The following is a 23436-nucleotide window of genomic DNA, read 5'->3' as shown; positions in this document are numbered from 1 at the left end:
AGTGAAAATGGGGCTAGGCACAAGATCCGACTTAACCGTCCAGACCCACCACCCGACGGCTTCGCCTTGCGACAACAAGTGCCGAACCTCAGGGACATCGCCGTCCGGTGAGAATTTTCTGGCTGAAAGGATTTCGATATTCTACAATTAGCAGTAGAAACAAGCGATCGATAGCCAGTGGTTGGCAGCCGTTACCGTTGATGCGCGTGTGTTCTGCATCGCGTCGGTGGTACGATCGGCCTTAAACTTGGGCTGCACGCATCCACGGCCAGATTCTCACAGTGGGGCCCTCCGAGACTAGTGGGAAAATATGTGCACGCAGGCGGAACTGATGTCATCCATTTGGGTGTCATGAATCAGTGCGAGGTGTGGAGCTATTAATAATTTGCCCCCCGAGGCGCAAAGGTGGCAAGGCTACCAAATGCGGCCAGGCACACCCGTTACTCCATACCAGAACAGAGAGGAGAACGGTCGGGGCGATAGAAGGGCGAGGACCGAAGCATCGGTAGCCCCGGTGCCTGTGCATGACAGCAGAGGAACCAGCGGGTGGATCAACACAAGCATTGACGGAATCTTGAGGGAATCATGGGTCTCACGGCTATCTCGGTCTGGAGACACTAGCGCCCACGAGGGGATGTTTGCTGACGACTCGACCGCTGTTCTTGCGCATAATGCCTCCACTGGGCATTCTATCCCATAATTCTATGCATAGTATTTAAGGGGTATGGCTTGAACCTGACAGCGGCCCTAATTACGATATATCACATACCCATCTGCCAGTAGTATACTGTTGACTGCTCTCTGTTTGTAATCGCCAGCCCCATATCGGGGAACGAGAACAAAGAAACGCCGATGGGCCGAGTCTCTTTGTACTTGGGAAACCAATGCCGACCAACCCTCTTGTCGAACTTTTTCATCAATGGCTGATAGTATACGATAGTGTAGCCATCTGTTGTGCCTCTCACTGCCATCAATCTATCAGCACACGATATACATGCACGGGGGAAGTCGATTCCTACTACTGCAGTAATATCTATTTAAGTCTAAGATTAACTATCCGATGAAATATATCTAGGCTAATCTTCCTCCTATGATCATGATCTGGGGATCTCTGTCGGTGTGAGAAACGAGGCAGTGACTGGTCCGCTGCTCGACCCAGGGTTTCCAAATGCGGGCTGACAGGCCCAGACCCGAATGCAGGCTGCTTATTTGCCGCCCGCGAGAAGCAGTCAGGATCCACCGTCAGCCGAAGAAGCCTAAATTCTCGTATTTGGGCATTCTGGAGCAATGGTTCCTCGTCGCTGGCCTCGCCATGACGATACTATCTTAGCCGTGGTCGGGATTTGGTTGTCGCGGCCCTTGCGGGATCTGTTGGCGGATCCTCTGATCTCGGCCTCTACAAACGCCGACCACGACAAAAGCTTCTGTTTTTTTCTTTTGAAGAAAGTTCTTATTTCCTCGACCAGCCTGCCCTCGCAATCTCACGCCCTAGGGATCGTGTGTCTCAGCAGCCCCGTGCCACATGGCTCCGGGGAAATTCTACCCCAAGGCCCGGCGACAGCGGCCTAGCATCCATGATCCCGCCGTACGGCCGCGTCGCCTGGCGCTCTTGAAAGCGGCGACAATCAATCTGCTGGTGCTGCAGTTCTTGTTCCTCGGCCTTTTCTGTTACATCTTCGGTTCTCTTTTCCAACAGGGCGAACATACTCACAACATCAATATTCTCTTCGTCGACTATGATGGTGGCGCCATAGGGAATGCGGTGCGCACCGCGTATGAGCAGCTGGAGAGTACTAGCTTCCCAGCATTGATGGAAAGACCGGCAACATCGTATCCTTCCACCAACACCATCGACGAAGCTGTTTGCAACATCAAATATTGGGGAGCCCTCTACATCGCCCCGAATGCTTCAGATCATTTGACCGCGGCCCTGGGAGGCGGATCTGCCGCAGCGGACTATGACAAAAGCAATGTGATGACAATGGTGTGGAATGAAGCACGCTATCCTACGACTGTGGATTCCGCTATATCTGTTACCCTCAAATCCCTCACTGAGGCTGCCCGAGTCGCCTTAGCTAAAGCCGATGGCCAGAAAATGCTCCAGGCCCTGAACACCTCCGATTCAGCTGCTGTGGCTGCTTTCTCAGACCCTTGGGTCTTATCATCCGTGAATCTCCAGGAGACATCACAAGGGTCTCGATTAATCTACAATACTTTAGTGATCATCTTGATTCTTATCCAGGAGTTCTTCTATCTGGGTTATGTGAATGGCTTATACCAACAATTCCAACTCTACGTCTCAATTCATCCGCATCGGATTGCGATTGTCCGCCAGGTGATCTCCGGTGTTTATACCTTCATTGGATCTCTCTGTACCACTGGAGCCATCTGGGCGTTTCGGCATGGTTGGCACGTCAATGGGTACCAATTCGTGATTACCTGGATGTCCCTGTGGCTGTTCGCGCACCTCAACTTTCTCGTTCTGGATGTCTTCACGATTTGGCTTCCACCTCCCATTGTGCCAATGGCATTGATCTCCTGGATCGTGACAAATGTCACATCAATTCTGCTTCCTTTCGAGCTCTCGCCCGCCTTCTATCGCGTGGGATTTGCTCTACCCGCGCACAGCATCTTCAATATCCTGATCGATATCTGGTCTGGTGGCTGCAATCCCCAGCTCTACTACGCGCTACCAGTTCTCTTTGTGTATGAAATTGTGGGTCTGACCCTGAGCACGATCGGGGTCTACCGACGATCACATTACGCTGTGCTCAAACATGAGGCCGATGAAAAGGCCATCCAAGATCGCATTGAACCAGCCGTCTCTGAGCGACAGGACCAACTCCCGACGGAGATAACTGCTGATGGGCCGCGAGAAAGCGAAACATCTGAGACCGATCCCGAGGCTGGAGGTGCCATGCAAAGACGGACAACTGTGGCTACCCAGGCCGATCAAGAAGAAATAATGGAGATCATACGGCGTGAGATGTCGCGGCCAAGGGTGGAGAAGGCGACGACCAGCAGGGAGAACAATGGCCCCTGCTTCGATCTACCGTTTAGCGACTAGCAGTCTGCTATCTAGTCCTTGAGTATCGAGGCTATATGGAAATATAATTCGTATTCGTATTCAGAATCGGACCGACTCGTTCTTACCCGGTTTGACACAGTGGCAACTCGGTGTCAACTCTTTTGTCTGATTGATCTAGGTATTCATCCGAAGTAAACATATTCGGCTCATTTATGATTTGGGATCATGCCTTATAGGAGGTAGTGTCAGGATAGTACATAGTGTAATAATAAGTGGTTGCAGTCGTATAATGACTTCAGCGTCGCAATCGGGCAGCGATCGGCGGCGGCGGATCTCCCGGAAACCCGCTCAGCTTGGCGCCTGCGCCCCTGGGCCACTGGGCGTCCCATAATCTCCCAGCCATTTTCTCTTTCGCAACTTGCTCCATCGTCCAAGCCCTTCCATCGCATACATTCTTCGGGTCCAAAGATGGGGTTTTCATCCCGTTTCCTCCGCATTCCGCGGCCAGAGGTAAAATCACCGATGCCTCGCCTGCCCAGTCCCAAGCTGACAGTCTCGTGACCGCAGACCTTTCTCTACGTGATGAGCCTGGAAACAGGCGCGTCGCTGATTACTCTATCCTTGCTGCTGAACAAGATTAGTGGTCTCTACGGCCTCCTCGCCCTCCTCACCGGATATCACCTGTCCCCCGTGCAACTGTCCATGTACCTGTACTCCCTAATTGCCCTCGCCCTCGCCGCCTTGCTCTTCCCACACATCCGCAAACAATCGCCTCTCGAGTGCCTGGGCCTTGCCTGGCTCTATCTCCTCGACAGTCTCATCAATGCCGCCTACACCGCCGCCTTCGGTGTCACTTGGTTCTTGGTCGTGTCGCAGCATTATGATAGTGGCAAGGCCTCCGGCCCCGGCGGCGACACCATTGCACAGACGGCCGGTTTCACCAGCCCCAAGTACGATGCCGCCTACGTCGAGATTCAACACACCAAGGAGGGTAACGAGTTCGTCGCTCACCCTCCCCGCAGCGCTGAGCACCTCAGCAACGCCGTTTACCAGCCCGAGAGCTTTCAGAGCATCATCTTCATCTCGCTTCTCTGGGCCGTGCGCGTCTATTTCGTCCTGGTGATGCTTGCATTCGCCCGTCAGGCTCTTCGTCTCTGGGTCGCTATCCCCAAGCACACTTCGCTCCCAACCCACAGCCGCAACGTTTCGGTCGCGAGTGTGGCTGACATCGACCGCGAACCATTCTCTGCCTATAGCCCCGATGGACAGGGATGGAAGGGCAAGCTGGGCCGGATCATGGTTGGCATTGGTCATAGCTACTGGCTTGGTGAAGAGGAGGATGGCAACTGGCTCAGTGGCATCAACCACAAGTTCCGTAACCGCAGCAACAACATCGAGTTGCCTGGTCCCCTCGAGCGTGAGCGCAGACGTCGCTCAGGCACCGGTCCTCCTCAACCCTCTCCGTCAGTCATTCGCTCTGGTGTGATCCAGCAGCCCATCCACGAGCACCCGGGAACGAACGTCAAGATGCAGGACTGGGGTGAGACTCGGTAATCTTGCGGACCTACCCATGGAAGAATCTAGTCCAGGCTAGGCATTGCCTCGGTGGTCGACCAGGACATCGTTCGGATCCCGTCGTGCTGGACATGACTCCCACGATTTAATCCTCACCTTGGTCTCCTATTACAATCTTAAAGCAACGTCTGGCAGTCCCTTACTTGACTACCCCCGAGGACACAATCCAAAGCGGCTCTTGTGTCCATTCTATCGTTTAATCCGACTACCGGAGCATGACGAACCACCCGCTACAAGCTTCGCGTTCCAATCACGTGCCCGGGATCGCATCTTCGCGACAGCGCCATCAGCTATGCCGAGGGTCCTTTGGGCTCAGCAAGTAGGGGCCTCTGTATCACGTCGAACATCTTTGTTGTCGCGTGCATCGCTTTTCTCACGGATGTATAAGATGCATACGCTACACTGAAGCGTTGGTTTGAATGGGAATGATATCAAAAGAGAATCGACCGCCATACCTTTCATGTGCATCTGCTTTTTTGGCGTCAGAACGTGTACATTGCTTTCATACGGGATTTGGGTGTCTTGTATTCTGGCGCCTTGGGACAGACATGACAGAGTTTCAGAATAGTCTACCATTGTACACAGCCTTGCTTATATACCACACATGCATGTCTTATGATTTTCTCTGCCAATACTCTACCAATAACCCCGCTCTTCTTCGTAATCTCAGTATCTACCTTCGACTCGATACGTGGAGCAGGTGCTACCTAACATAGGCCCCTTGTTTCTCGATGCATCCACAAAGATCACACGAGTTAGGTATGTATCTTGTGTCAGAAATCCAAATAAGCTCCGCTTGACAGGCAGCTGCATGAGCAGCCCCTATTCTGAGCGATATTTCCTCCTGTCACATCCGGTGGGTATGAAAAAGTGCCCGATGGCTGCCCGAGATCAAAAAATGATTCCCCGAAAATTACCCAACTGGCCTACTTTCGTCACAAATGTTAATTTTTATATTTTAAAATGTGAAAAACGGGGTTCTTGCGACAATGAACTCCCCGCCGGTGGCTTAGCGCCCGGTTAGCGCCCGACAGGCTGGTTTCTGGGATTGTGATCCCTATCCCGTGATCAAGGTATCGGTGCCTACATAAGACGTATTTGTCGTACCTTAGCATCCAACCTGAACCCCCTGTTTGACTTTCAACCCCTATACCATGATGTCTGTCTATTCTCGGTGTTTTCTGATTGTCGGTGAGTCGTTCAATTACTTGTGCTTCTCTGTCACCATCCAGTACTAACAATCTAGAAAATCGCAAGGGGCTGTGGGGCTGAGTTGGCTACGAGAGGGGACTGTGCGTAAGAACCACGAATATTACTGCACTTTTTCTTAGCAGAGGAGCTCGGAGGAGCTCGGAGGTATGTTCTATTCTTGATCTGCGGGCGAGTAAGTCGTCATCTAAAAATGACCACAGATGTTCGCCATCCAGTTCGACGCAGCCGGCATCTACAAAGTTGGCACACGAACTCGACAATTCCACGTCTCCTTCGAGGAAATGATATCCTTCATAGGCGGCATCATCGCTCTACTCGAATACGGCCATCCACTGAAAGTCTTGAAAGGAGTGCTGGGTAGATTTCGACACCGGCTCGTGCATCGCTCCGGGACATCTCCCGACGCTCGGCCAGCAATATGGATTGACAACTCCGGACCGGTACTATACGAGATCTGCCATGGCGTAGATTCTATTCGTATTTCTCCAGGAGAATTGGAGAGTTCTCGGTTTGGACGGGCTATTAAATTGCACTGGGATGAGGGTATGATGAGTCCGAGTATGTCTTGGACTCTGCGAATGGTGTTTGAGGCCTTCTTCGTTGGTATTTGGAGAAACTTACAGCGTCACTTGAGGAAGCGGGCTTTTTAAAGCTTTTACTGCTATACCCCTGGCCTATTGGTCGCTATTTCATGGTTGATAATGCAGTTAACTGGTTTGGACTACTACTCTTCCGATACGCGTACTTTAAATCGTTCTATATACTTGGGTTTGGACGCTGTCCTAGAGTTTTCCTTTCGCCATTTGAGGTATACGTTGGAACTCATGAGTATTGGATCAATGCTTTTTGTGTCAGTCTTTGAAATTTTGACATTAATGGCACCGGGTTATCTGAATAAAAAGGTATGGCGTACTTTGATTCAGAAGAAATATATCAAATTTGCCAAGCAATTCTTCGTGTGGTGTGAAAACAATATCTAAGCTGACCGGCTCCTAAGTTCCCCCGAACAGTTTGAGAAAGGAAAAATCTCAATTTGGCGTAAAGAAAGAGAAGAGCGAGTAAAAGTTGTGAGACCTTGATAGTATCTAAAGATGGTTTGCACACTTTTCCGTTGTGTCTTGATACGAAGATGAGGTTAGTCATCCCTGATTGATCGACTGGCCCAGTGGTGAAGGCGCCCGTCTTACACACGGGAGATCGCAGGTTCGAACCCTGCGTCGATCAATGAATTTTTTTTTGGCAACCATCCCTTCATTTATCATCCATCCCTTTCTCACGATTGAAATGGGTTGAAATGGAGTTGAATGGGACAAATGGCTCATAAGGGCAGGTACAAGGTAGTAAGGTGGTCTAAATGTTATTTAGATCCGTCGAGTCACTTTTTGAAGACTATAATTTTTACATAAAGGATCATTAAATTTATCAAGATTCACCTATAGTTTGTATAGCTTATTTATTTGACTGGGAAGGACGCAAAGACCGTTGCAGAACATGATCGGGCTATGTTTTGATCACGCCATTTAGGGATTTGGGCGATGACTCAGATTCACGGCTGATCGTCTCGGTGTTCCAGAGATGGCAGCAGCTCTCGACCGAGAATCGGTAATCGCCGCTGTGCTATTGGTACTCTTGGACGGGGAGGGGTGAGGAGAACACACAATTGAAAAAGCAGAGCAGTAGAATAAGCGGCAGAATAGTCATGTACTGGGTGAAGGTAGATTGTGTGGAAGTATTTATATCAAGATCGTGCAGATTATCAATAACGAGCGAAGCACTATTCCATGACCAAGGATAATCCTCATTTTTTGGACGGCAGCTGACAATGTAGAAATCGCATTTAGGGCATATTAAAGTGCGGCAGGCAAAAGCCGCCCGCTGACGTGCTCGCCCGGTCACGGGATTCCCCGCACTACGGCCCAATGCGGCATGTTTGCATCTCCCGATGCCGGGGTTTGCATTGATGTCGTGATCGTGCGCCAATGAGAGAGCTGCTGATCTAACCCCGATGGCGGAGAACTCGTTGGAGGAAACTTGCCGACTTTTTTTTCTTGTTGTTGGATAGATCTTAAGAGAAGTGCGAAGGGACATCAATTGTGTCATATTCCTCCTCTACCCCTTCTTCTCTGTGGTGGATCTGCGTTGAGCGTGGGAGATCGTTGCATGCGCCGATAACCCAATATCGCGCCTGATTTCCCCATCCCACCTTGCTGTGACTTGCGCAGCATCTGCCAACCATGGCAACTGTTCAAAATGCGGGCGAAGCGGGTGAGTATGCACATATTTCCTAGACGCTGGACAATTGCTTATTGAATGCTCGTGTGCTACTAGTGGCCAGAATCGCCTACCTGGCCAGCGACCTCGTCCTTTCCGTCCAACCTTCTCTGCAAGGTGACTCGTTGTTCTCCAAGTCCCTGAAGTCCCTTAAGGCTAGCAAGACCGCCGGTGTGCTGTCAAGGGGTACCACAGAGGTAATTCACATCGCCCGCATAGCCGTGTTTCAGGGAAGGAGTTGGCTAACATAAGGAAATAGGTACAAGCCGTCCGCTATAACGAGGACCCTCTTCTGTCCACCTTCTACGCTCTCCAGAAGGGCGAGACTGTCTCTGTTGTTACTGGCTCTTCTATCCTTATTTCCTCTGTGCCGCACCTGTACCGCCTCGCCAACTTTCCCGTTGTCATCCACGTCGCCCTGGAGCCCACCCCATTCCCCGACTACTCCGTAATTAGCTCCATCAGGCAATGCGGTTTCACCTTCTTGCACTCGGAGACCATCCAGGAAGCTCAGGATATTGCTCTTACTGCCCATGCCCTGGCTCACAAGTCTGGAAAGGGGGTCATCCACTTCTTTGACCCGGCCAACTCCGCCAAAGACCCGGCTATCGCCACTGAAGATGTCGAGGTCGTGAAGAAGATTCTGAACCTGGGTGGGAACACCGCTGTTCACACCGCCGGTGCTGAGGCTCTCTACACCGACTCTGGCCGTGTGGCCACAGTCTCTGCTGAGGGATCGCAGGCCACTCCCGCTGGTCAGGAAGAGGCCTCAGCCAACTTGGCTGTGCCTTCTCAGAGCCAGACTCCGTCCAACTTCAGTGTCGAGAACTCCTCCGTCGGATCCTCGCGACGTGATAGCAGTGCTGGAAGCGAAGCACCTAGCTCGACTGCCACCACCGTGGACAACTCCAGTGTCCGTCCGGTCAATGCTGCTGATATCTTTGATTGGACCTCCCAGATCTGGACCGCCTTGTCCAAGGAGGTTGGCCGCACTTACAACGCCATTGAATACACCGGCCCTGCTGATGCCAAGTCTGCTGTCTTCGTTTTCGGCTCCACTGGAGTTTTTGTCGATGCTCTGTCCAACTCTGGTGCCAACGAGCTTGAGAACATTGGTCTCATCACCGCTCGTCTGTACCGTCCTTGGGTTGGTGGCCAGATTGTGAACTCCATCCCGAACTCAGTCGAGAAGATTGCCGTTTTGGAGCAGGTTCGCAAGACCACCAAGTGGGGCCCATCTTTCATGGATCTGCTTTCCAGTGTCACCCCCTCCAGCGTCCGTGGACAGACTCTCAAGGTTGTTGGATACCGTCTGGGATACGTTGAGCCTTCGACTGCTGTCCAGGCTCTCCGTGGGATTCTCCAGAACCTGGAAGCCCCCTCTCCCATCCAAAACCTGGACATCGGAAGCTCCGACGTTCCTTCTATTCAGGAGGCCCTTGAACAGCCTCACATCGAGAACGCCTACATCAAGATCCTAAACCAGCTTTTTGGCGAGCGTCTTTACATTGCCAACCAGCTTGGCGCGAACAACGCTGGTATCTCGTCTACCATTGCCGCCAGCCCCGAGTACGGTTTTGGTTCTCTGATTGCCCGCAAGGAGCACCGTGAGCGCTTTATTCGCGAAGTCGAGGAGGCCTCCAAGTCGTCCAGCTTCGCTACCGATGTTCCCAAGTCCTGGCTGTCTCGGTGGGCACTTAGTGCCAAGGAGGCCGCAAAGGCTAACAAGATTGCCCCGGATGTTATTGCTCGTCTTTCAAACGACGGCTCCAAACTGTCCCGCCAGCTTCTAGGCTCTAAGAAGCTCTTCTACGAGGAGTCCCAGTGGCTTGTCGGCTCCGATGCCTGGGCCTACGATATTGGCAACTCCGGTGTCCACCACGTTCTCGCTTCCGGTGCCAATGTCAACATGTTGATCATTGACTCGCAGCCTTACTCCGAGCGTGCTGCTGCCGACCCCACTCGCCGCAAGAAGGACATCGGTCTCTATGCTATGAACTTTGGCAACGCCTATGTTGCCTCTACAGCTGTCTACGGCTCCTATACCCAGGTACTCCAGGCCATGTCTGAGGCCGAGCAGTTCAAGGGCCCCTCGGTTGTTGTTGCTTATCTGCCTTACAACCAGGAGAATGATTCCGCTCTCACTGTTCTTCAGGAGACCAAGAAGGCGGTTGACCTTGGCTACTGGCCTCTGTACCGCTGGAACCCCGAAAACGAGGAGAAGGGTGAGCCTAAGTTTGCTCTCGATTCCGAGCGCATCAAGCGCGAGCTGGAGGAGTTCCTTCGTCGGGACAACCAGCTCACCCAGCTCATGAACCGTCACCCCGAGTTTTCCTCTGCCCTGTCTGCCTCTTACGGCACTGAGGTTCGCGCCCTGCAGAAGCGCCATGCCAAGGATGCCTACGAGAAGCTCCTTGAAGGTCTTTTCGGTGCTCCTCTGACCATTCTGTTCGCCTCCGACAACGGAAACGCGGAGAACATTGCCAAGCGCCTAGGTAACCGCGGTCGTGCTCGTGGCCTGAAGACCACTGTTATGGCTATGGACGATTTCCCTGCCGAGGACCTGTCCACCGAGGAAAACGTCGTTTTCATTTCCAGTACCGCTGGTCAGGGTGAGTTCCCTGTCAACGGCCGTGCCCTTTGGGAGCACATCAAGAACTCTGGAGACCTGGACTTGTCTACTATCAACTACTCCGTCTTCGGTCTGGGTGATAGCCATTACTGGCCCCGCAAGGAGGACAAAATCTACTACAACAAGCCTACTAAGGACCTTGACGCCCGGGTTGCTTTCTTGGGTGGTCGCAAGCTCACCGATATTGGTCTCGGTGACGACCAGGATCCCGATGCTTACCAGACTGGCTACTCCGAGTGGGAGCCTCGTCTGTGGCAGGCTCTGGGTGTCGACAAGGTTGAGGGTCTACCTGAGGAGCCTGCTCCTCTGACCAACGAGGACATCAAGATCCAGTCGAACTACCTCCGTGGTACTATCGAGGAGGGTCTTGTTGATGAGAGCACTGGTGCCATCTCCGCCAGCGATGCTCAGCTGACCAAGTTTCACGGTACCTACATGCAGGATGACCGTGATATTCGCGATGAGCGCAAGGCCCAGGGTCTTGAGCCCGCCTACAGCTTCATGATCCGCTGCCGTCTCCCCGGAGGTGTTGCTACCCCCAAGCAGTGGCTCCAGATGGATGCTATTAGCAGCTCCCACGGTAACGAGACAATGAAGCTCACCACCCGTCAAACCTTCCAGTTCCACGGTGTCATCAAGAAGAAGCTTCGCGGTGCTATGCGTGCCATCAACCAGTCTCTCATGGATACCATTGCTGCTTGCGGTGATGTCAACCGTAACGTTATGTGCAGCTCTCTTCCTGAGCTGTCCGAGTTCCACCGCGAGACTTGGGCTTTTTCCAAGAAGATCAGTGAACATCTTCTTCCCTCGACAACTGCCTACCACGAGATTTGGTTGAAGGACGAGAATGACAAGAAGGTCCAGGTTGCTGGAGATGCCGTTGTCGACCACGAGCCTCTCTACGGCCCCACCTACCTGCCCCGAAAGTTCAAGATCACAATCGCCATTCCTCCCCACAATGATACCGATGTCTACGCTCATGATATCGGCCTGATCGCTATCAAGGGCGCCGATGGCCATCTGGAAGGTTTCAACCTTCTTGCCGGTGGTGGTATGGGCTCCACCCACAACAACAAAAAGACCTACCCCCAGACTGGTCGCATGTTCGGTTTCGTTCCTAAAGACTCTGTCCACATCTTCTGTGAGAAGATCATGCTTGTCCAGCGTGACAACGGTGACCGCAAGAACCGCAAGCACGCCCGTATGAAGTACACCATCGACGACATGGGTGTTGACACGTACAAGGCCGAGGTTGAGAAGCGCATGCCCGACGGTCTGCGTTTCGCCGAGCCCCGTCCGTTCAAGTTTGCTTCCAACGTCGATACCTTCGGCTGGTTGAAGGATGAGAAGGGTCTGAACCACTTCACTTTCTTCATCGAGAACGGCCGTATCGAGGATACTGCCGACTTTTCCATGCGTACTGGTCTCCGTGAACTCGCCGAGCTGGGCAAGGGAGAGTTCCGCCTCACTGGTAACCAGCATCTTATTATCTCCAACATCACGGATGAGGATCTTCCCCTCATCAAGGAGGTCATGGCCAAGTACAAGTTGGATAACACCGCATTCTCTGGCTTGCGTCTGTCTTCTTCTGCCTGCGTTGCTTTCCCTACTTGCGGTCTCGCTATGGCTGAGTCTGAGCGCTACCTGCCCGTCCTGATCTCCAAGCTTGAGTCCACTCTTGAAGAGAACGGCCTGGCTCGGGATTCCATTGTCATGCGTATGACTGGTTGCCCCAACGGTTGCGCCCGCCCATGGCTTGCCGAGGTTGCCTTCGTTGGCAAGGCTTACGGTGCCTACAACATGTACCTGGGTGGTGGATACCATGGCCAGCGTCTGAACAAGCTCTTCCGCTCCTCCATCAAGGAGGACGAGATCCTCGAGATCATGAAGGACCTGCTCAAGCGCTATGCCCAAGAGCGCAACACTGATGGCGAGACTCCTGAGCGCTTCGGTGACTTCTGCATTCGTGCTGGTGTTATCAAGGCCACCACCGACGGCCAGAACTTCCACGAAGGCGTAAGTACAGCTCCATGATAACTTGTTTTCGGATTCTTGGATTCTAACATTCTTTTTACAGGTTGCCGAAGAAGATGAAGAAGAGGAGTAATGTTGAAATATACTCTTCCAATATACCGAACGTGTCATGACCGCCACGGGAAACAAAATGTGTGATTTTTTGTTCCTTTCTTTCTGTTGATAATATTGTGTCCATGTCTTTTCCACGTCTAGATGCATTGTTTCTTGGCGAACGATGATTCCGCTCGTGCAAAACCTTGCTGATTTTCTTGATATCATCCATTTACATCGTTTTCCCCCACATATGTATGTGTCTCTATGAGCTTAAAGCTGCTTGAATGCATAGAATGATTCCCAACATTTGGTTGAGTAAGTACTAGTAGATACATTGTAGGGTGGAATTCCTAACCTCACTTGTGACTTGCTGACAGCTTGAAGATCGTATGTCTTGGACGAGCGTAGTCATTTGCGTATGATTATGTTAAGGAAATATTTTTCTTTTGACACGAAGAACCTACTTGTTTATCTGAGTAAGTGATTGGAAGCTTGGTCCCATCCATCGATACACCCAAGGCGTGGCTCTTGGTTAGAAACGTAGGCGCGGCGAGACTTTAGGTTGCCAGTGGCTGTGGGAGAATCGGGCGGTGAATGCTGGATATTTTCTGCCATACCTCACGGTCATTCACTTGAGCTCACGCCGCTTATCAAACCCGATAACCGCGCCAAAAAAAAACGAGGGCAGTTAAATTCGAGGCTGTTCCTAGTCCATATTTTCAATTCCATTCAACCTTTACTTGGGCTTTCCCTGGGGTTGTGGACTCGCCTTCGATCCGTACAGTCGCCATTTTGCCTTAATTCGCAGTCATGAGCTCGACCGAGGACGATCCGGTTGTTGCCTCCTACGATGTCTTCCTGACCGATTCCGACGTCTCTCGCTATGTCTTTCAATACATCGACAGGCCCGGAAAGCATCCTTACAATGAGCGCATGGGTCAAAAGCCGACTGCAATGCGCATGAAACCGGACTCCGGGCTTGTGGAAGTCGAGGTCCCGATCTTTACCCGAACGACCTACGATGTGAACAAAGGCCTCAAATACGGTGAAGCAATAAAAAAGAGCCGCGCGGCCCGCGACGGGGGCGCTTTCGGAATGGCTGGTGGATTTAGCGCTGGGAGCATGGCTACTAGTGGCGGTGGAAGAGTCAAGTCCGAAGCGACTGGTGATATCGAGATGCTGGAAAACAAAAAAACGACGGACCAAGCGTCGCTTGTCCGAACGCAGGCGCTCGGTGGACGCATCAAGCCCCAGGAAGAGGGTGATCCGGTCCATATGCTGGCCACATTCAAAGGAAGTGAGTCAAATCCCTGGACGGGCGTCTCCTACAGGATGCGATCATGCAGCGACGCCGAGATACTAACAACGCGGCCTAGAAAACCTGCACCTCTCCCCCGTTTCTGCAGTTGTTCAGCTACACCCGCAGCTCCACCATCTCGATGCAATGGACGAGATGCCTAAAGGGAGGGGCGCCAAAGGCAAGAAGGAAGAAGAAGAACGCCCGGCCGAGAGTGAAGCACGGGCGATCGACGTGAAAATCAAGGGCGCAGAAGAACGCGGCGCTATGCTTGTCGGCAATTTGGACCTGCTTAAGAAGATGCAAGAGGAGAAATGGAAGAAGTATGATTGGGTGGATGCTGAGGTATGTTTCCTGCTCTTTTTTCTTGTGGTCGTTTGCTTTATTCGCGGTATTCTAACATTTCGCAGACCGAGGAATCTTGGTATACCTACGAAAATTATATGATGCACCAGAAACCCGACGAATTGCCGCAGCTGGAAGCTTCCATCAATAGTGAAGATTATTTGGATGGCATGAGTGCTCCACGAATTGACCCTGCCCGACCAGAGATGACAGGGTGGGCCATGAAGCAAAATCGGCAGAAGCAGCGGGAGGCGCCATCCGACAGCGAGGATGAAGGGTGACTAGAAATAATAAATGGCGGAAAATATCACAAGCGGCAATCCATCTATTCATCCATTTCCAAACTCGTGGTCGCAAGCTGAGGTATACGGAATACTCGGGAATAGCTCGAAGTAACATGAATGCCATGTGTTCTAAGGCCCTTCCTTATAAGTACTCTGGGCAAGTATATATTGGCAGCAAACTCTATCACCCTGTCTTAACGCCTTTGGGTAAGCAGACCCAAATCGAATTGAATCGAAATCCTGCAACAAGAATAGGACGATAGACTCTGAATTTCTATCCATATCCATCCCATAGTAGAAAAGCCGGAGTGGCGATTCGGGGGAACCGCGGCCGCGGCCCGCCAATCAGGGCGACCCGCAATCTGCGATCCCCCCGGGGGTCACGTGCGCGTCCGCGTCGTTCGGCCGCAGTTTTTTCCCACGCGATCATCCCTTTTCATCAATCACCCCCATTCTTTCATTCTCAATTCCCCACGGGTTGAGGGCTGCAGGTCGGTTGAAGGATACTGGTGGACGTCTGCTGCCGGGATTTCATTCTCTGCTTCACCCGTCCTTACCTGCAACCGTCTACTTCCAGTTCATTGCGATACTTGCGTTTTCTTCTACATCTATACTTTCTTATTTTTTTCTTCTTTTTTAATACTCCTATCCTCCAAGATTCTCTTCTGATCTTCACGCCGTCATATAATCTTCGATCGCCAAACAGTCGAACCTTCATGCGCCATGTTGTCTCGGGTCGCTCGTCAAAAGAATGCGCTCTTCCACCTTCGGAAGGCCCATGCCCATCAGGCATTGGGCGCATCGTCAATACCGCGCCTCCATTCGACCTCTACCCGTCTGAACCCAGCTGCTATTCCAAAAACTCATTCAAACCCGGAGCGACGCCGGAGACCTTCACTTCAGTCTCTGCGCAGTCTTGCAACGGCCACCGACCCGCCCACCTTCGAACATAACTCCTTCATGTCTTTGAACGAAACCAGCGTCGAACGCATGTCCGCCATCGATACCTCTTCTCTGATCATTATCAATCAGACCCCCCAGACACAACCAAAAATCTTCCGCAAGGTCCGCGGTATCGGTGGTGATCTGAGTGAAATGCTGGCAAATTTTGATATGTCACTGAAAGTTGGGCGATTTGACCGAGCAAGCGTTTTGCTCAATCGACTGGAGACTTATTACACCGCGAACTCCTCCGAGTATCGTTCCCTTCACAACCGCTACCTGAAGGAAATGGTCGCTTACATGATTGCGACTCGAGAGGAAGAGATGATTATGCCCCTGCAAAAATGGTTCGAAACCGACATGCCTGCGGCAGACGTGAAGCCGGATGCTACAACATTTGCCATCATGATTCGCATGGCTCTACGCATGCTAGACGGGTCAAAGCGGGAACGAACTGTTCGTCGCTACTGGAACTTTGCTAAGCAAGCTGGTCTTCACGAAGATCTTCTGGCTGTCGAGGTGCTTACTGATTTGGACCTTGGTGAACTCTCCAGAGTAAGCTTACATGCTTTTGTTTCTCATTCACATACCGCCAGTATACTGACTTGTTTGTTTCCTTAGATTTGCTTCGCCGATCTATACCCAGTAAACCTCGAACTGGTCACGGAAGAACACACAGCTAAACAAATCGACGATATCCCGAATGTTCTCGCAGCAGAACAAAAAGGCCTTGGTCTGTCATCCTTGATGGAGTCTTTGTCTCTGTTCAAAGAAAACCCCCGTTTTGCCCTTCCAGAAGACTTCAATGGAACAGAGGAGGAGAAAGAAGAACTGCAAAATCAGCTACGCCAACGGCAACTTGAGAGAGATACCATCAATGCGTCCATGAATCGCTGGCGGGCAGAATTTATGTCAAGGACACAGGCTGGGATTGATGTCACCACTGGCAAAAAGAGCATAAATTCTGTTGTTAGCCAATGGCACAATGCGCTTGTCTCAAAAATCGAGGAGGAAGTGAAGTTAGGCATGGAAGCTGAGACCCAGCCGATCCGTACCGAGATACAGGCACGTCGTCTTGAGCACCTTGTTTTCCTTCAGTCTATGAGCGGCGACCGACTAGCCGCTCTGACTATTCTCGCAGTCATGAGTACATTTTCGCGTGGAGGCATGGAAAAGGGCATCAAACTGTCTGCAGTTGCATCCACGATTGGCAGAGAGGTACAGCAAGAGCTTGTTGCGCAGGAAATCCTGAAGCAAGAAACCAACTCAAGTCCGACGCGTACCAAAATGCTTAAGGAGATGCTTGCAGACCGCAAGGGAAAGGATGGTCGCCTGCGATGGAAGGCCATCAGTGAAAAGATGCAGACAGAAAACGAATCCCTGGCGTGGACTCCAAGAGTTCAAGTTCGACTGGGTGCAGTTTTGATGAGTCTGCTTCTTGAAGTCGGCAAAGTTCCTGTACGGAACACAGACTCGAACACACAGAAAAGGACGACAGTCATGCAGCCCGCATTTCACCATTCTTACCAAATCACGTTCGGAAAACGCGCTGGGCTTGTTCATCTGCATCCTTCTTTGGTCAAAATGATGGTGCAGGAGCCCGCAGTCGACCTCTTGGGTCGTCATCTCCCCATGATTTGCAAGCCGAAAGCTTGGACAGGGGCGAAGGAGGGAGCTTACATGATCTACAAAAGTAATCTGATCCGCTCCACACCAGGCGAGCTTCTGCAGCCAAAGTACATTGATGCAGCGATGAAGGAAACAGGATTGACGGAAATTCGCCAGGGCCTTGATGTCCTTGGAAGTACGGGTTGGGCGGTCAATCGAGAGGTCTTTGATGTGATGTTGGAAGCCTGGAACTCTGGAGAAGGGGTTGCATCATTGGCACCTCTGGAACCAGACCTTCCAGCTCCACCAAAGCCTGATCCAGAAGCCGGGCATGCGGCCGAGAAGGAATGGCAAACTCGGATGCGCGAGATCGAGAATCTACGGTCTGGTTACCATTCTGTGCGGTGCTTCCAGAACTTCCAGATGGAAGTTGCGCGGTCCTTCCGCAATGAGACCTTTTACCTTCCTCACAATATGGACTTCCGTGGTCGAGCCTACCCTCTTCCTCCATACCTTAATCAAATGGGTGCCGACAACTCACGAGGTCTTCTCTTATTCAGCGATGCGAAGCCACTCGGCGTGAACGGGCTGCGTTGGTTAAAGATTCAACTTGCCAACTTGTATGGCTTTGACAAAGCAAGCATGGCAGAACGTGAACAGTTTGCCATGGATCATCTTGATGATATCCTTGATTCGGCCAACAATGGCCTGAAGGGTAAGCGTTGGTGGATCAAAGCAGCCGATCCGTGGCAATGTTTGGCCGCTTGCATCGAGCTGCGCAATGCCCTCCGCTACTCCGACCCCACTGAATACCCCAGCCGACTTCCAATTCACCAAGACGGATCTTGCAACGGTCTTCAGCATTATGCTGCCCTGGGCGGTGATATCGTCGGCGCGAAGCAGGTCAATCTAGAGCCCTCTGATCGACCTTCTGATGTCTACACAGGAGTTTCCGAGTTCGTCAAAGAGGCTGTGGCCAAGGAAGCTGAGGAGGGCCTTGAGATCGCCAAAATTTTGAATGGAAAAATCACCCGAAAGATTGTCAAGCAAACCGTCATGACCAATGTTTACGGTGTGACATTCATGGGTGCGATGAGACAAGTTCGCAAGCAGCTGATCGACCATTACCCCGAGCTTTCAACTGAAGAGAAGAAACAAGGCGCTTTGTACATTGCTCGGAAGATCTTCCAGGCTTTGAGTTCAATGTTCAATGGTGCCCACGACATTCAGTATTGGCTCGGCAACTGCGCAAATCGCATCACTCAATCTCTCTCACCAGAAGAGATTGAAGACTTTGCCAACAGAGCCTTGTCACCGAAGGATTCTGACACCAAGGTTGACGCCAAGAGCCTTGACCCAACCCGAGCATTCCGCTCAACTGTCATCTGGACTACTCCCCTCGGTCTTCCGGTCGTCCAACCCTACCGTTCTCGAAAGGCACGACGTGTGCAGACTACCCTACAAGACCTTAGCATTGTGGACCCGAGCTCGAATGATGTGATCTCGAGACGCAAGCAGCTTCAGGCTTTCCCTCCCAATTTCATCCATTCTCTCGATGCAACTCACATGATGCTTTCCGCCAATGCCTGTCATAAAGCCGGTCTCACCTTCTCCGCTGTTCACGATTCTTTTTGGACTCACGCTTCTGATGTTGATACTATGAATGAAATTCTCCGGGATGCGTTCGTGAAAATGCATTCTGATGACGTTATCGGTCGACTTGCTGCAGAGTTCCATGTTCGCTATGGCAAGCACCTCTTCCTTACCAGAGTCTCATTGAAAAGTGCTGTCGGCAGGGCCATCAGCAAACACCGCAAAGAAGTTTCAATGAAGAAGGGCAAGGTCGGGGAACTAGTTGAGGAACATCGACGACAAACCCTGTTACGATCTAGCGACCCGTATGAGCAAGCGAAAGGTCGTGAAATGGTGACTGCTGCTAGCATTTTCGAAGAAATGGGTGGAACTGAAGCCGATTTTGCGAATACCAGTACTTTGGGAGAAACCAAAGTTGGTCATGTTCCGGAAGACCTGGCAGTCGCTGAAAAACGACCAGGTGCAACTGTTGTTGATAATAGCGACCCGGCCATTCAAAGTTTGTTCGAAGATGTCGAGTTGATGGACACGCAGCATGAAACCCTGGCGGAGCCGGATGAGGAAGTCAAAAAGAAAAGGAGAGACCCGCATACTGTCTGGATTTGGATGCCTATGAGATTCCCTGATGTTCCTACTAAAGGTTCCTGGGACGTGTCTCGTATTCGCAAGAGCGAGTACTTCTTCTCGTGAGACATTTTTTTTTCTTTCACTTTTCTGGGTTTCGTTGAACGCATATTGTTGGCGCGATTGCATGGCACCTTGGATCTTTTTAATCGGTGTCACTTCCCTCCCCCTCTCACCCTTTGTATATCTACGTCTCATTTTTGATGGCTGCCAGGGGGCAGCCACATTGCATATATGTACATTACGCGCATGATTTGAGCATTTGAAAGAGCGAATGAAACGCCAGCATATAGTCACAATATACCATCACCATATTTACTGACTTTCGTGGCTTTGGTTGAACTGAAAGTTGACACTGTAGTTAATGAAGTCGAGTTGATATTATCCGCCCTGTGCTTCGAGCCAAGTGGTGTCTCCGAGTATGCTAACACTTTGAATGTGCCCAGGTTTGATTGCGCTTTGCTGTTATGATGTCACCTCTCATTGGGTAGGCACACTGCTGCTGAGTTCTTCCAAAACCACAACACTTATGAAGACTTACACTGCACAAGCCTCGGCAGGATTGCGTAAGCGGGGAGCCTTAATCCTCCTATTCCGCTGTGTTTCCAGTGCGTCTCAGCAATTATTCGCTTTACCGTTCACCTCCTGAATCGCCATCAGTGACAATGACCATGTCTAGCACGCCGACTTTGATATTCGTTCATGGAGCTTGGCATAGTCCAGCTTATTGGATGGACGTGACCTCCCGGTGTCAGCAACAGGGCTATCGATGTCTCGTCCCGCAGCTCGAATTCTGTGGCACCGAAAAACCAGTACAGTCGCTTGCTGGGAGCATTCGTCAGGTCCAAGACCTTATTGAAGCTGAAACCAAGCAAAAGAGGAATGTCATTCTCATCAACCACTCCTTCGGCGGTGCTGTCGGCTGCAGCTCCGTGAAAGGTTTCTCTGACAAGGATACATCAAGACTGGGACCTGGTTCCGGTAGGGTTATCGGAATAGTTCAAGTCTGCGCGTTCACGCCACCTTCTGGCAAGTCTTTGTACAACATGATCGACATTGACAACGCATTTCATCACTCTGGTCCTGACGGATGGGAGGTCATCGATAGTGGCGACCCGATCAATCTGTTTTACAATGACATTCCATCAGAGGATGCTAAGATTCGGACAAGTCGCCTACTCAAGCAGTCGACTGCTACTTTAAAAGATGAGGAGAACATCCATGCAGGCTGGGCCGAAGTTCCTGTATGGTATCTTCTGTGCACTCGTGACCAAGCTATTCCGATCCAAATACAGGAGATGATGGTCTCAGCCGCACAAAACGCCGGCGCAAGCTTCACGACCAGATCCTTGGATTCTGGACATAGCCCCTTCTTGAGCAAGCCCGCAGAGACCACCGGGTTTATCCTCGAAGCTGTGCAAGCTTTTACTACCCCCTGCTCCGTTAGCTAAGCCTTCGAACTATGTGATTCATCCATGACCGAATTTATCAATTCTCAAATAACCACAAATCTTGCTACTCGTAGCATCAACTTGGCCGAAAGATGTATCATTGGAATCTACTGCTTCTGCGAATAACATAGTCGCCCGACTTGTAATATCACTGCTCTATAACCGGCTCTTGTCTCTTCTCAAATACCACTGGAAGCGATGGAACAGCCATGGTGAAAGTGTCTTTAGCTCCAGTGTCAAAGTTCCTGCCATCCTCCCCTGGTGCAAACGAAATGTCGAATTCACTCGCAACCCGACGTAGCAGTGTTCGCATTTGTAGAAGCGCAAGTTGTTTTCCGGTACAGGCATACGCGCCTGTAGAAAGAAAAGTCAGAAATTTCTGGGAAAGAGTCATAATTTTCAAGATAATCGGATCAAGGGATCTCACCAATGCTAAAAGGAAAGTACGCTTGATCGTCGACGATCAAGTGTTTCCCCTCTTCTATCCAGCGCTCTGGAAGGAATTCCAAAGGACGCTTGTAGTTGCGTTCATCCCGCTGAACAACCCATTGAGGAACAAGTACATTGATGTTGCCGGGAATCCAGACTTCGTCAATAAATAGGCCTTCTGGTGGAGTCTCTCTTGGCTGTCCACTGGGAACAACAGGCTTCAGTCGAAGGGTTTCTGCGATGATGGCCTCAAGATATGGCAAATGAGATTTATGGTCCCCGGATTTCGAAGCCTCATCGATGTCTTTCTGTAGTCTACGGTATTTATCAGGATTGACTATGAGGTAGTACAGAATATTGGCCAGCGTAGCTCCAGTCGTATCGCTGAATTAGTGTCAGTATAGCAACGGGGAGAGGAGCCTGGAATCTCTGTACCTTCCAGCTATAATGGCCAGTCTGCCATCATCATAAAGAGCTTCATCTCCAGGGGGACCCAAATGACGACCCTCATCATTTGCCTTGAGTAGCCATGAAATAACGTCTGTAGGAGTTTTTGTTGCGTCTCGATGCCACTCCTGCTTTGGGTCAAAGATGAATAGGCAGGAAAATAATAGGACGAACCTACCTCTCTCCTTTGTTCTATTTGCTTCCTCGTGTAGTCAAAGAAAATCTTCGTTGCACCGCTGAGGAAGGGAATGCGGACCATGATATGCATCAACCAAGGAACCGAACCCATAAGTCCAACTTGGGCCATTTGGTCGCGCATCGCGGCAATTGCGAAGTGCTCTTTCGCCTCATTCAACTGATGAAAATCTTTGCTGAATGCGATGCGCCCCATGATGTCGAAAGAGAAATACATCGTCCACTTTGAGATATCCATGCTTTGGCCGAGGCGCTCGTTGAGCTGCTTGATGAAAATATCCACCTTTCGCTGGATGTCGGGCTGGTAGGTAGTGAGAGCTATTCAAGCAGAGGAATGTTAGCCTGTTCTTGAGTTGATGGCTCAACGTTGACTCAGGAAGTAGGCACCTTTGGGACCCAGACCTCTGTCCCATGCTTTGCGACGAAGACGATGAAGCTCAGCATCGCGGACACTGAGTACATTGACCTTGTCTGGATTATCTGACATTTGGCTATACCATGATGTCTTCGAAAACACAGATTGTGGACCATGTACGCTCCGCACTGCAGACGAGCGATTTATTGACAGTTCTCGAGGCCCTGTGGATAGTTAGTGAAAGATATGGCTGAAAGTGGACACATTGGGATTTAGACCAGTGCGAACAAAATCTCCATATTGACGATGCAGACTCTCTAGGTGAAGATGGTATTGAGAGTCTGAAGCTTTGACCATTGAGAAGGCGTAGAATCGACTGAGCTTTGCTCTCCAGGGACCTGGAAAGCTTCGCAGGCGATGGAAGGCCAGGCGGTAGATCGCTGTACTGAAGAGAAGCCCAGCAACAAAACAAGAGCAAGCCAGCGAAGCCTTGAAGACTCCGGATAGAATACCCAGAGTGTAAGCATTTGCCCATACCATAGACAAGCCAATCCAAACAGCTCCAAATGTAATGAGCAAGCTGCCACCAGAGCTGTCGATCTCCTTCGACAGAATGCTCAGATGACATATGACCCCCAGAAGGGAGCAACCGGCCGCAATAGACCCATTATCCGTTGGAAATTCTGCAACTAATCCCGAGAACATTTTCAAGATCCAGGGATCGGGAGATTTCGCACTGAAATGTTTGTGGAAAGTGCAGCACCGGGTGCAAGCAGCTGGCTAAATAAATCCCAGTCACACACTATTTTAAATTTGCTAAAGGGTCATGTAGTTTCAGTATGATCGCGCTGTCACTAGTCTGAAATTAGACTGAGGTCTTTCGATGCAGTCCCAGTCGCATTGACCCCTCCAACATAGTAAGTCAACGACACGGCGGTCCTTGAAACGACAGAAGTGGGGGGTTCACATTGCGCTGCATACATTTCCCGCTCTACCTGCGAAGCTAATGTAGTGCACTAGCCCCCATGTCTTCAAGCTAACCCAATGACATGGATTCGTATCGGCTCCAGTCGGCCTG

At 51.0% G+C, this 23436-nt stretch overlaps 7 protein-coding genes across 7 annotated transcripts; 6 read left to right on the top strand and 1 right to left on the bottom strand.

Annotated features, from left to right (window-relative positions):
* Positions 1–1522: 1522 nt before the first annotated feature.
* Positions 1523–3067, top strand: N7532_005229 (SNG1 family protein; the record flags this gene model as incomplete). The annotated part of the gene is made up of 1 exon (XM_056617723.1): positions 1523–3067. One exon carries the CDS (start codon positions 1523–1525, stop codon positions 3065–3067), a length of 1545 nt encoding a protein of 514 aa, XP_056473882.1.
* A 429-nt stretch (positions 3068–3496) lies between these two features.
* On the top strand, positions 3497–4582 carry N7532_005228 (inositol phosphorylceramide synthase regulatory subunit KEI1; the record flags this gene model as incomplete). Its single annotated transcript, XM_056617722.1, has 2 exons — positions 3497–3538; positions 3596–4582. 2 exons carry the CDS (start codon positions 3497–3499, stop codon positions 4580–4582), a joined length of 1029 nt encoding a protein of 342 aa, XP_056473881.1.
* Positions 4583–8049: 3467 nt separating this feature from the next.
* On the top strand, positions 8050–12825 carry N7532_005227 (sulfite reductase (NADPH) subunit beta; the record flags this gene model as incomplete). Its single annotated transcript, XM_056617721.1, has 4 exons — positions 8050–8080; positions 8144–8283; positions 8346–12734; positions 12796–12825. 4 exons carry the CDS (start codon positions 8050–8052, stop codon positions 12823–12825), a joined length of 4590 nt encoding a protein of 1529 aa, XP_056473880.1.
* Positions 12826–13598: 773 nt separating this feature from the next.
* Positions 13599–14705, top strand: N7532_005226 (uncharacterized protein; the record flags this gene model as incomplete). The annotated part of the gene is made up of 3 exons (XM_056617720.1): positions 13599–14085; positions 14165–14430; positions 14496–14705. Coding segments are annotated over 3 exons (963 nt in total), but the record flags the coding sequence as incomplete, so codon positions are not given.
* A 732-nt stretch (positions 14706–15437) lies between these two features.
* Positions 15438–19547, top strand: N7532_005225 (DNA-directed RNA polymerase; the record flags this gene model as incomplete). The annotated part of the gene is made up of 2 exons (XM_056617719.1): positions 15438–16211; positions 16278–19547. 2 exons carry the CDS (start codon positions 15438–15440, stop codon positions 19545–19547), a joined length of 4044 nt encoding a protein of 1347 aa, XP_056473878.1.
* A 599-nt stretch (positions 19548–20146) lies between these two features.
* Positions 20147–20932, top strand: N7532_005224 (alpha/beta hydrolase; the record flags this gene model as incomplete). Its single annotated transcript, XM_056617718.1, has 1 exon — positions 20147–20932. One exon carries the CDS (start codon positions 20147–20149, stop codon positions 20930–20932), a length of 786 nt encoding a protein of 261 aa, XP_056473877.1.
* A 148-nt stretch (positions 20933–21080) lies between these two features.
* Positions 21081–22490, bottom strand: N7532_005223 (cytochrome P450; the record flags this gene model as incomplete). The annotated part of the gene is made up of 5 exons (XM_056617717.1): positions 21081–21286; positions 21360–21745; positions 21797–21936; positions 21987–22321; positions 22391–22490. The coding sequence occupies 5 exons, from the start codon at positions 22488–22490 to the stop codon at positions 21081–21083; spliced, it is 1167 nt and encodes a 388-aa protein (XP_056473876.1).
* Positions 22491–23436: the final 946 nt, after the last annotated feature.

The sequence above is a fragment of the Penicillium argentinense genome (assembly GCF_028826775.1).
Source record: "Penicillium argentinense strain IBT 30761 chromosome Unknown utg000005l_segment0_segment0, whole genome shotgun sequence".
Lineage (NCBI taxonomy): Eukaryota > Fungi > Ascomycota > Eurotiomycetes > Eurotiales > Aspergillaceae > Penicillium > Penicillium argentinense.
The sequence above is the reverse complement of the archived record's forward strand: the minus strand, read 5'-3'. Positions and strand labels throughout refer to the sequence as shown.